Source organism: Syngnathus scovelli, chromosome 20 (genome assembly GCF_024217435.2).
Source record: "Syngnathus scovelli strain Florida chromosome 20, RoL_Ssco_1.2, whole genome shotgun sequence".
Taxonomy (NCBI): Eukaryota; Metazoa; Chordata; class Actinopteri; order Syngnathiformes; family Syngnathidae; genus Syngnathus; species Syngnathus scovelli.
Window position 1 is genome coordinate 9,698,096 of NC_090866.1, and position 11,894 is coordinate 9,709,989.

Genomic DNA, 11,894 nt, shown 5'->3' on the forward strand with positions numbered 1-11,894 from the left:
TGAGAATTATCACTGGCGCCCATTCTTGCACAAGATCGATAGCATGCAGATAAGGAAGAACGAAGCGACACGTAACTTGAGGCGTTCGGGTCAAGCTCTCAGAACTAAAATAAAAATGAGTCATTCTTAGAAATTTGGTGCGTTGTTGTCGGCTACATCTAAGCAACGGTTTCAACACTGCGCGCCACGACTTATTGGCTTCTTCGCAGCTATGTCGATAAGACCCTGGAAACAGGTTTTTGTGACGCGGCGCCGTCTCGGCAGTAAAAACGGAGTGCATTGTTTGGATACCGCGGTTTATCAAGACGGTCAGATGTCATCTGGTGCATTCCACGCAGTTCTTACTTTCAGATTTATCATCATGTGTGTCATACTTCAAAAAGAAAAGGTTGGTCGGTGGTGGCTGGAATTATGCAAAGCGAAAGTGGATGGGAGATGGAATTCAATGGCTCAAGTTGAGCCATACTCATGGAAATTCTTAAAGGTGCACATTTTGGGACAAATGGTCCTAATTCTGTTCTTCTTCCCAGGGGATACCCAACGAGAGGATGTTTTCCTGTCCGCCTCTGTCGGATATGGGTCAGGGAAACCATTGTCCTCTAACCAGGGGGGGAGACAAACACTGACAATTTGAATGAGGGTCTTTGCGTTGGAAAAAAGAAAATGGCCTCTTATTCAGTGACTAAGTGGCTTTTGACATGAGCCGGAAATGGACGAATTAAAGCTCCTCCTCCTTCCGTGGTTTTTACGCCATTATCCGGTGTCAGAAAAAGATGGGACAAGCCCCCAGCCCTCCGCAAACTCATCGCAGGAGGAAGCACCTGTCTCGGTTGTAGCGGATGAAGAAGAACGACCACCTGTTGTGTTTTTGGGCGAAGGTCATCGCGAGGTTACTACTAACTTCGCTCACTCAGATGCACCAATGACAAATAATAGATCAAATTGTCACATGTTGGTCGCTTGTTGCCGGGTAGAATTGATGTATAGGCCGGTGGAAGCGGCTACTACAATAACAACAACAGGAGGAAGAGGAAGAGGAAGTCAGACAGACGGACGGAATGACTTCCACAAACAGCACTAGAGGAAAGATTGAATCAATGCTCTGTATTAAATATAAACTATAGCACAAATGACATGACCTCAGCTAATTTGAAGTTATCCATTCATTCTAATAGCAGTTGTTCGAGAGGAGGTCGCCACGGCGACACAACAATACTCAAGGATGCTTTTAAGTGTGATCACAGAGGACGGCTTCCTGCTTGTTTGTCTCATTCGGGCTGTTATTAGCCACGAGGGCCCGGGCGACAGTCTAAGATCAGGATGACCTGTCCCGTCAAATGTCAACAGGACGCGAGAAATTACAAATAGCAACTTCTGAGTTCTCCGACCTGCATAATAAGTCACCTATATAAAAACCCTAAAGTTATAGTCCAGTTCCTTTTTTCTATCTCCTTTCAAGTCTGCTTTGGAGAGACGTTAGGTCATCAGCTTTTGATAGTTTTGACTTGCTTGATACGCTCACAAAAAAAGAACCGAGATGTCAAAACATGCTGGCTCGAACGTCCATCAAAGTTATGCGGAAACCGAATTAGAAGATTAGTTTCTGTGTACTAATGCCATCGTACGTCAGACATAAAAGAAAATAAAAAAACATTACCAAGAACCTGCCAATTAGCCAGAGTGGAAGGGAAGTTTGTCATTGTTTGCGTTGATAACGTTGAAAGGAAGTCAGAGACACTCGTGGGCGGCCTGCTGAAAGATGCCAGGATAAAGGGACAGTTGGTACAAAAAAAATACATGACACATATTCATTGATATTTACACTTGCTTTAAAATGTTGCCATGAAAGAAACGACGTCATGGTTGAAAAAAAAAAAAAAGAGAATCGCGTGAGTGATTCGTATCTTGTACTCTGGCACCGCGCTTTCCGACTCGTCAAACCAGCCGGGCTGCCCACGCAAAACTGTCATAGCGGGCATTTGTCTGTCCTAATGTGACATTATATTTCAAAACCTAAGATGAGAGATCCAAAAAGTTTGCAGTTTGTATTGTTTTCATACTATTTCTTGCGTATTAATTATTGGTTTACAGAGTTCAGTAAGAGGACAAAAGAAGACCCCTGATGTACTTCAAAGTGTCCATCATCCCCCTTTTCCTCTATCTTTGAACCTCATTTTGTTTTTTTTTTAAAAAAAAGGTGGACCAGGCAGCAAGCTTTGCGTGCAGACGGATATTACCTTTTAAAAGCAAAACAAATATGTGTGGTGAGGTGCGCCCTGTAATTTTGCTGTTGACATGTGCACTTACAGTGGGGCTCCAGGACCCTGTTAATGACTAGGGCAGGTAAGACATGGAGACAGGTGGAGGGCAGTGCCGTCTGACTGCTCCCCAGAGAAGAGGGAGAGAGTGCGTCTGTGCAATTGTGTAAAAGTGTCACAGGCAGACAGACACGGCGGCACCTGGTGATGTCACCCGTGTTGTCACCGGGGCGCCTTCAAAGTTGCCCCGTTTACAACACACACGCCATTCCAGAAGCTGTAAACCTTTCGGAATCAAGTCGTATTGTTCTGCTCGTGTCCTCTTGCTCAATAATAAATGACAGCGCAAGACGCCCACGCCTCATCAAAACAAACATATGAGAAGACCGGCTCCTTCACTAGTGCGACTACACAAGTATTTTTAGTTGTTACAATTTTTAAATTTAAATTAGGGACATTTATAGTTTGCACAATAAAGGATTGTCCGTGGTGTGAACATGATTTAAAACCGCGTGTCATGCGCGTGTGCGTGTGGTACAGTGACATTCCTCGCAGCCTCAAAACTATGATAATAACCTGTCAACAAGGGATCATCCGCCGGTGGAGAAAAGACAGTTGGCGGACGTCGAAGTGGGTGGTGGATGTTTTGGTGCCTTGAATCTGGAACAAAAAAAAAAAAGAAAACGTCAGGCCATTGCATTGCAAGAGCAAACTTTGTGCTTGTGAGGTTTGTCCCATCACAATGAAAGCATTTCTCATCAAACATTAAGTTGTCCCACCCAAAGCTAGCAGGCAAGAACTACGAACACACAAATCCGCATGTGGACGACTCACACAATGTATTAAAAGGTCGGCAGACGAGAGTGTGATAGGGAAGCCATGGAGAGGAAGAGGAGGGGAGATAAATAGAAGGTGATGAATGAGATGACCCAAGGCGAGGAGAAATAGCCAAACAGTGAGACGCAGGAGCGGATTCTAAATTACACGCTGGCTCATGTCAGCAGTTGTAATTAGTAGCTTAGTCAGGTGTGGCGAGCAGGACAGGATGTGTCAGAAAAGCAACCAAGAAAAAAAGAAAAAAAAAAGACAATAGCACAGAAGGCACGTCTCCGCCGCGCGGGGCGAGAGCAACGCTGAATGGAAACACGGGGCAGGTTGTTTGCGGCGTGTCGCGTGTCAAGCACGAGAATGATGTGTGCGGAAATCCAGGCGCTTCTCGAATGGGCTGGCGCGGCGCCAAGGTAAATGTTGCTTTTGGAAGGCAGGACAAGAGGAGTGGGGGACGTGAGTGAAAGCTGGCCGACAACACGCTTATTGTTGCAATGCAGAAAGAAGCTCCAAACAATATGGCGGCAATCTACTCAATTGTGCTTTTGGACTAATCCTGGTAATCATCCAATATCATAAAGCATAAAACATTTTTTTGAAGCCGGTCACATGGTTAGCAAAGTTTACCGGGCCAGTCAAATGATGTCACCCCCCCTATTAACAACCTCTTCTTCCAAAACACAAAGCCAGCATGCTTGTCGGAGACGGATGGAAGTCGATGTTTGAGAGAATGAAGACGTATTTGTCTGATCCGGACATAGCTGGGTGACAGACCCCCCCCCCCCCCCCCCCCCCCCCCCCCACACACACACACACACACTTTAGAGAAAGCCTCACGCCTTGGGGCAAGTGAGTGACACACAACTGCAAGGAGGAGCCATGGGGCAAAAGGGGAGGAGGATGGGGCGGTAAAGTGCCTGTAGTCAGTCACAAACAGGTAGATAGAGGTTGGCCGAGCCAGCAAGAGAGTGAGAGAGTGAATGACAGAGCGAGAGAGAGCTTTCCAGAGCCACCGGTTGCTCACGCACACTCCCGCTCGGCCCACATCCTCACATATGTGCGGCTCCTCCCAAGGCTTCACGGTAAGTACTTGACATCCTTTTCCAGAGAATGGCAATTATTTTTTTGGGTGTGCTGACTGACAAGAGGTGACAGCTGGGCGCCTTTGAGTCATGTCTTGATTTTCATAATTTGCTTTCTGCGGAGTCACCACCGGCATCCACGGTTTCGGTGTGAGGTGTCAACTTTGTGACACTCATTTCGAGGCAGGCGCGTTTTGACAGACAAATGGGGTGAAAAGTTAATGCTGTTTGCGGGGTTTAGAAGTGTGATTCAAGGGGGGAGTCGGATATTGTCTGGAACCGAAGGTCATTTAAATTGGATTTTGTTCGTGGTTGATTCAGGTTTGAAATTTTTGTTGGTTGTGTGCTTTATTTTTAATTTTATCATTTAAGTTGCACTGTAACTTGAGTAAATTAATTATTCATAACATTTTTTTGTAGTTATAGTAATTAATTCATTTGTTGTTGAATATATGTCTTTTGCCTAAAAAGGACAGACAAATGTTTAATTTTTAAAAGTAATTTTTAAATAATTTTACATATTTTTACAAATCGTAAATTAGATTTACTGATGTTTTAAGTCTTAGATTGCTTTAAAACGTTACATGGTAGAATCATTTAAAATGGTGACAAGAATTTTCATTTTCATAATTAGGCAAGTCAGCCTCACCTGGTTTAATTTTTTTTTTTTTATTATTTTTTTTTTTTTTACAAATGCAATCAACAATAAGCAGGCCTGAAACCACTTAAAATCTTTTGCCACTATGCAGTCACACAAAGTTTTTTTATTTTGGGTCTTGGGCATGTTTGTAAACATTGTTTTAATTTTAAAATTTAGATAAATCAATCCAAGATTTGTTTCAACCGAAAAGCACTTTTGAACTGTTTACTATCTTATCATCACCTGCATGGCAACTTAAGGAGCCTGAGGAGGAAGCCATTCTGTGAGGGCATATCCCAGCATTGTTGTTGGTTTTTCTTAATCAAAGCTTCTTCTGTCTTCTCTGGTTCATCCCGTCGGTCGCGGGTGGGAGGGTTTTGCGGGCGAGATATCTGTCTACAATCTTCATGTGAACCGGCGGGAGAGACAGTACACAAGCGAGGACGAGAGGACAGAGCCTCATTTGGTGTCGGAGGAAGTCTGGCGGATTCAGTGAGAACCAACGTTGGCTGGTTTCCTTGTGAAAGTGGACTTTCTGCGTGGGGAATGACGCGCACAGGAACCTCCCTCGCAGCTCCGGGGTTTTTGACTGGGATTTTCACAGGATGTATGGGACAGTGGGGGCAGAGGGGCAGCGAGCATGAGGGCCCCGCTTTGAAGTTTGTTTGTCCGGTAGTAGCCGAGGCTGGGAAAGTAAGTAGCTTCTCCTCGCTGTAATTTTAGATCCACGTTTCCTGGGATGGAGAAATAACAATAAGGACCATTTTGTTTCTATAGCAACCATCGATCATCCGGCCATCAGTGAAGACAATTTGCAATTTTAGTACTGACATGATTTTGATTAGTCTTCAAGGACCACATAAAATGATGTGGCGGGCCGTATTTGGCCCCCGGGCCTTGAGTTTGACACCCTAGCACATTCTTAAGGTCACGATTGTAGCCGACTCCCACAAAGGGACTCTTGGGAAATAACCTCGTGAAAATCTTGCTTCCTCCAGGCCTGGTCCTCTGGGTGCAGCACGGTCATGTTAACCTCTGAAGGGTCAGAGGTCACGGCGGTTGCAACGGACGAGTCTGCGGACTCGGACGTGACGTCGTGGAGCGAGGCTGACTTTGAGGAGAAGTGCACGTACATCGTCAAGGATCAACCTCTGGAGGAAGTGTCCAAAAACTCCAGCAAGACGCGAGCCGAGAGATCCTTGCCTAGGAACTTGGCCTTGAAACGCCGCCTGGACTCAGCACAAGTAAGACACTTGCGTCACTCCTCCATCAACTCATCCATCACCAGGCGGGAAATACTCAACATGTTGTCTAATTTCAACCTTTGAGACAATTGCCGAGCCCCTCGGCACTTAGCCTCGGGGTCCGTGTGATTAGTAGCTACCTCGGATTCTCAGCCCCTTTTTGTTCCAGCGCTCAATTACACCGTAAAGTAGAGGCACCAAGAACCCGCGGTTTTATTTGCAAGCATGTTGTAAGGTGGTTTATGTTTAACCCCATAGCAGGAGATCGTAGATAGTAAGCCAAGACAGTAAAAGATTAACCTCGTAGATGATGCATGGGTAGCAGGGGAGGGGATGCCCATGATACTCGATCCTCTCTTTCCCACCCTGGACGGTCGAAAGCGGCACGTTTCACACCTGGATGTGACAGAACATGAGTAGCGGTGAAATTTTAATGCAGAGGAAAGACAACTTGGGATGATTAACTTTTGAAATATTCAGTATGAGTAAGGGGAGAAGCACAATGTGTCACTTTGTTGTTCTGGGAGAATAGTCTAAGTTAGCCTGATGCTAGCATGACGGTAGCCAATGCTATCAGTGGCTCCATTTCATCAAGGAACTGTGGTCACATGAATCGAAAATATCGGAGACAAGCCGAAATTTCTTTGCTTGGGGAAAATTCAAACTGAACATTTATGTAATCTTTTACAAACCCTGACAAAATCCCACATTTGCTTCGTTCGTAAGCATTAGCTTAAGTGCTACACAGGCTAGTTTGGACAAAAGGGTTAGTTTGGCCTGTATTTAAAAGTGCTTAATAATGTCATAAATGAACCCTTTTGGTTCTCCATGCCTCTAATTAGTCTGGGAACCCTTCAATCTGTAAACTACTCTGTCATTTAGTCTGCTTTTGTTTTGGACAGGTGCTCGGAGTGACCAGCAAGGAGTTGATACCGAAGGGGACACGCTTTGGGCCTTTAGTGGGCGAACGATACACCAATGAAACGCTGCTGAAAGACGCCAATCGAAAGTATTTCTGGAGGGTAAGCACGTTTTGTTCTGAAAAACATTCTCATGCTTCGTCTGAGACCTCGATGCGGCGGCGCTTATGAGCCGTTGTGGTTTTTTTGCCTGCTGTGAATTTTGACATATGTCAATACACAAGCCGCGGCTGTATGAGGTCGCGAGCGTACAGCTGTTGGGTTTCAGTGACGCAGCATTTCTCGGCTCGCTTCGCTCGTCTCTGCCAGTAAATACCGTGTTAAATGTCCGCGCTTTTCCAGTGTAGCGAACGCTTGCAAACAGAAGCAGCAAAAAAAAGGAAGTGGCTTTTAAGCCTGAGAACCGTCACCTTCCAAATAACACTCGGGACAAATGTCACTCACGTTCCAACACATCTACAGAAGTTGTCAATCTGAAACAAGTCTGCTTATATTATATTATTAATAACTTTTGCAATCTGCTTGAAGTAGTTTTATGTGACGCATAAAATGTTACTGAGAATTTCCGAGAGCCAATAAAATTCATGACTCATGCATGATGAAGCGAATGAGAGTGTAAACAGCACATTCAATAAACTTCCTCTTTAACTTTTCTTGCCACAATCTCGTGGCGCCTATCTCAAGAAAGATTCTATCGCATTTACCATAAAAGCATCGGGCTGCTTCGTGACTTCATACTTTCGGGTTGAGAGCGCGTCATAAAGCTGATTAGTCATCGTGTGATTGCGTCCCCCATCTTGCAGGTCTTCTCCCATGGGACCTTACACCACATCCTAGACGGTTTGAATGAAGACAAGAGCAACTGGATGAGATACGTAAACCCGGCCTGCGGCGTGGACGAGCAGAACTTGATCGCGTGCCAGAGTGGTCTGGACATCTACTTCTACACGGTTAAGCCGCTTCTTCCTGGTCAGGAGCTGCTGGTGTGGTACTGCTCGGAACTAGCCCGGCGTTGTAACTACCCACCCTTGGGGCAGCTTGCTATGGACTGTGCTGGTAAGTAGCTATGCGTTAAATAAAATGGATTGAGGAGGCAAAGGGATGGTTGCTCTTGGAGGAACTAGGGAAAAATAAATTGTCCCCAATCAAACAAGTGCCCGACCTTTTGTGCGGGTCACGCCCACGGAAGCTTTTGTTAGCTGGGGTGGGGGGGGGACACAAAAGAGAGTAGACCCCCTGAATGGAGGGCCCGGTCCCAGGTGTGGCCATAGTCCTCCTAGGTAAGACGAGACCAATTTCTGGTCTTGTGTCAGTTTCTTCTCAAACGCCACGGAGAGACAAAGCTGTCGGCTCGTTGGCCGCACAAAGCCCGCGACTCACCATTCACAAACACAAAGAGCGCACATGCTTCCTGAGTGAAAGGCATCCACGTTCAATGACACACACACACACACACACACACACATAGATGACTGTATGTCCGCCCGAGCTGTTGACAGCATTCTGGCACAACTTGTCTTATTTATTTGGCTCTTAAGAAGGAGGAGAAGTAGGAAGCGGTCCAGTGACTACTTGAACTTCCTGACGGGGCGACCTGCTGACAGACTGATGTCTCATTGAGTGTCGGGCTGTTTGTTTGCCCAAGGTTGGGGGGGTCACACGAGGGAAAATAGTAGATAAGGCCTAAATATGTTAAAGAAGAAGAGGTGACACACGTGTGCAGGCAAATGTAGCGTAGTTAGCATAGCATAGCAATGACCTCATAAAGTGTTGATGTGGATTTGTTTTAGATTCATAAATATTTATTTCAAATCTTTGAAAATCTAAAAAGAGACAATTCTGAGTCCAATTTGATCTCCCTTTCTAGAATAAAAGTTCTGCTTGCTGTATATTTTAAAAATCATTGTTTCTTTCACCAACAGCACGTGGTCAATCACAGAAGAAGACGCCGGCGAAACGGGGACACAGCGTGACTGAGATCCTCCGAGAAGAGCCCCCCAAGCCGCTCGCTGGCCTTTACCGACAAATGGACGGTTCTTTATCTCAGGGTAACCTCCCGGTTTTCCCCATGGTCTACCCGATCCAGTCCCATTCCGAAGCCGTCCACAGTTATGTAGCCCCGCCCCCTCTGCCGTCCTGCAGTCCTCCGGCTGCCAAAAGGACAGCTCGAAGCAGCCACATTCCTTCCAGTTTGCACTTCAGCTTCCAGCACAGCCCAAGCCACCTTCTAGCCAAAGCTTACCCAGAACCTTCAGTACCAGAGCAAGTGTATTCTGCTCCCTATCTTCTACCCCAGTACTCGCCTTGCCATGACAGCATTCTACCTCAACCGTACTTGTCCTACACCAGTGGACTAAAACCCTACTTGACTCTCTCGGCTCATTTACTGCCTTTTGATGGCTATGTTAACCTCCTCCATCCGGAACACAAGAACTTAGCACTGTCAAACACCAAAGAAGACCTCATTCCTTCTCCAAATGGCGAGAGCAAAGATGAAAAGAACCTCATCTCCCTCAAAACAAACTACCTCAAGAGTTCTTCTGAGTATCCTGGAGCTGCATCCTCGTCCAGTGCCACATCCGTGGTCACCACCAAGTGCAGAGCGCAGCCCTCGCTCGCACATGGAGGATGCTCTCCACCGCTCGGTACGGCAGCTTCATTGAACCGTGATCCCTCAAAACCCACGATGGCCTCGCAAAGCAGCACAATGGATGCATCGGACCTCAGGAAAGCCAAACGGGAGGAACACGTGATGGGCTACAAGACCTTGTCATACCCGCTCACCAGGGAGAACGGAAAGATCCGGTACGAGTGCAACATCTGCAGGAAAGTCTTTGGCCAGTTGTCGAACCTCAAGGTATGACTACTTTCCGTGACATTATTTAAAGTATGTAAACACTAACAAGTGCTGTCTTCAGGTCCATCTGCGAGTACATAGCGGCGAGCGCCCTTTCAGATGCCAGACCTGCAACAAGAACTTCACTCAGCTGGCACACTTGCAGAAACACTACCTGGTCCACACTGGAGAGAAGCCCCATGAGTGCAAAGTAAGCATTTCAATCTACCCTCGATTAGCGCTATAACTTGGCCTGGAAATGACCTTCTTGTTTGACGCAGGTATGCCACAAGCGATTCAGCAGCACCAGTAATTTAAAGACACACCAGAGGTTGCACTCGGGCGAGCGGCCCTACCAGTGCAAACTGTGCCCGGCCCGATTCACTCAATTCATCCACCTGAAGCTCCACAAGCGCCTCCACACCGGAGAACGTCCACACCGCTGCCCCTGCTGCCCCTGTGCCTACTTCCACCAGTGCAGCCTTCAGGTGCACCTCCAGGGCTTCTGCCCTCTCTCGCCTCTGCCTTCACGCAAGCACTCCCCGGAGGAGATCCACAGAGTCAACTCGGAGATCGAGAGGTTCGACGTGAGCGAGGCGGCCGAGCAGCTCGAGGCCATGGCGGCGGAAGCCAAGATGGACAAGAGGGATATGCTCCACCTCATACAAAGCTTGGACGCTCGCAGCTCCGAACAATTGGACGGCGCCTTGGCCGCCATTGAACTCTTTGAATTGGCGAACGACGGTTCGCAAATTTGCCTCGGCTCTCCTCTACCTCTGTGTCCGAGGCGTATCAAGCAGGAGTCAGGCTGCATGTCGGAGCCTGAAGACGGCCTTTCTAATCCAGCCATATAATCCTTACAGGTCAACTCAGCAGCTGTCTGGCACTGCCCTATTTGAGGTAAAGCCTCATCTGTTGCATGTGAAGAAGCAAGACTCCACCTGCACAGCCTGACACTTTGTTGGTTTCTTGTAAAAAAAAGTTAATAATTTATTCAATTGTTCTTGTGGATTTATAAAAAACAGGGTTTTGTCACATTCAGCATCACTGTGTTGTCATATTGTCATGTCAGACAAACATATCATCATGCATATTTTTTTTTATTCCTACTAGTAAGAGTGAGAATGGATGTGTGTTTGTCATCTCATTAAAGCTACAAATAAAGGAGAGGTATGACTGTGTGAGGAGGAAACCTCCATTGTTCGTGACGTGTGCCCTTTTGTGAGCAACCTCCGCTGACGTAGGTGCTTGAGGACGTGAATAAATAAACTTCCTGTTATTTGCTGTGGGATATATTTACAACAAAATGTGTCAACCTGATACCTCATAGTGGGTGCGAGTGAATATTACAAACATCTCAAGCTCTTTTTTTTTTTCTACCTTTCATTCAAACACAAACACATTCGGTATAATAACACCATCAACTACAATCCAACAAATACAAAATTAAAACATCAATGTCGGCATAACGTGTGTCGGCTGGCATAGCAGCAACGCTGTCTGTCACTCACTCGTGAATCTTCGTGAAATAAACTGAAAATAGCAGTGTATCTAATCAAGTGTCCGAATAACGTCACAGATCAAACAGCCAATCAGAAAGTGGGGGTGAGGGCGGGTGTGGCACTTTTCACTTCAACCAGGGGTGCTGACCTCCAGTCCTCAAAGGGCCGCGTTCCAATATGTTTTCCAAGTGACCCTCGTTAAGCGCACCTGCGTGAAAACTTTTAGCTTCTTTCACGTTCAAAAGGAGCTAAAAGTTTTCACGCAGGTGCACTTAACGAGGGAATCACACGGACACTCCATTAGGTACACTGCCATTTTCAAGTGTACATAATAAAAGGCCACTTTATTAGGGAAATATCATGGTCAAAGGTCACAGGTGTCAAGCTCTAGTCCTCGGGGCCGCGTTCCAATATGTTTTCCAAGTGACCCTCGTTAAGTGCAGGTGCGTGAAAAGTTTTAGCCACTTTCACGTTCAAAAGGAGCTAAAAGTTTTCCCGCACCTGCACTTAACGAGGGAATCACACGGACACTCCATTAGGTACACCGCCATTTTCAAGTGTACCTAATAACAGACCACTTTATT

The 11,894-nt window shown here is 46.3% G+C and overlaps 1 protein-coding gene and 1 long non-coding RNA gene across 3 annotated transcripts; one reads left to right on the forward strand and one right to left on the reverse strand.

Moving 5' to 3' along the window:
• Nucleotides 1-513: 513 nt before the first annotated feature.
• On the reverse strand, nt 514-7,799 carry LOC125990573 (uncharacterized). The gene is made up of 5 exons (XR_011085917.1): nt 7,677-7,799; nt 6,353-6,448; nt 5,052-6,037; nt 2,835-2,918; nt 514-1,752 (listed from the first exon to the last, which is right to left on the reverse strand). It is a non-coding gene; the product is annotated as an uncharacterized lncRNA (long non-coding RNA).
• prdm1c (PR domain containing 1c, with ZNF domain) lies at nt 4,022-11,087 on the forward strand. Of its 2 annotated transcripts, none has more exons than XM_049757874.2 (7): nt 4,022-4,168; nt 5,807-6,052; nt 6,955-7,074; nt 7,776-8,028; nt 8,895-9,829; nt 9,891-10,019; nt 10,090-11,087. In XM_049757874.2, exons 1-7 carry the CDS (start codon nt 4,067-4,069, stop codon nt 10,660-10,662), a joined length of 2,358 nt encoding a protein of 785 aa, XP_049613831.1. In that variant the 5' UTR covers nt 4,022-4,066; the 3' UTR covers nt 10,663-11,087. The 2 variants fall into 2 exon arrangements, with proteins under 2 accessions (XP_049613831.1, XP_049613830.1); XM_049757873.2 differs by lacking the exon at nt 4,022-4,168 and adding an exon at nt 5,355-5,501.
• The last annotated feature ends 807 nt before the right edge of the window (nt 11,088-11,894 follow it).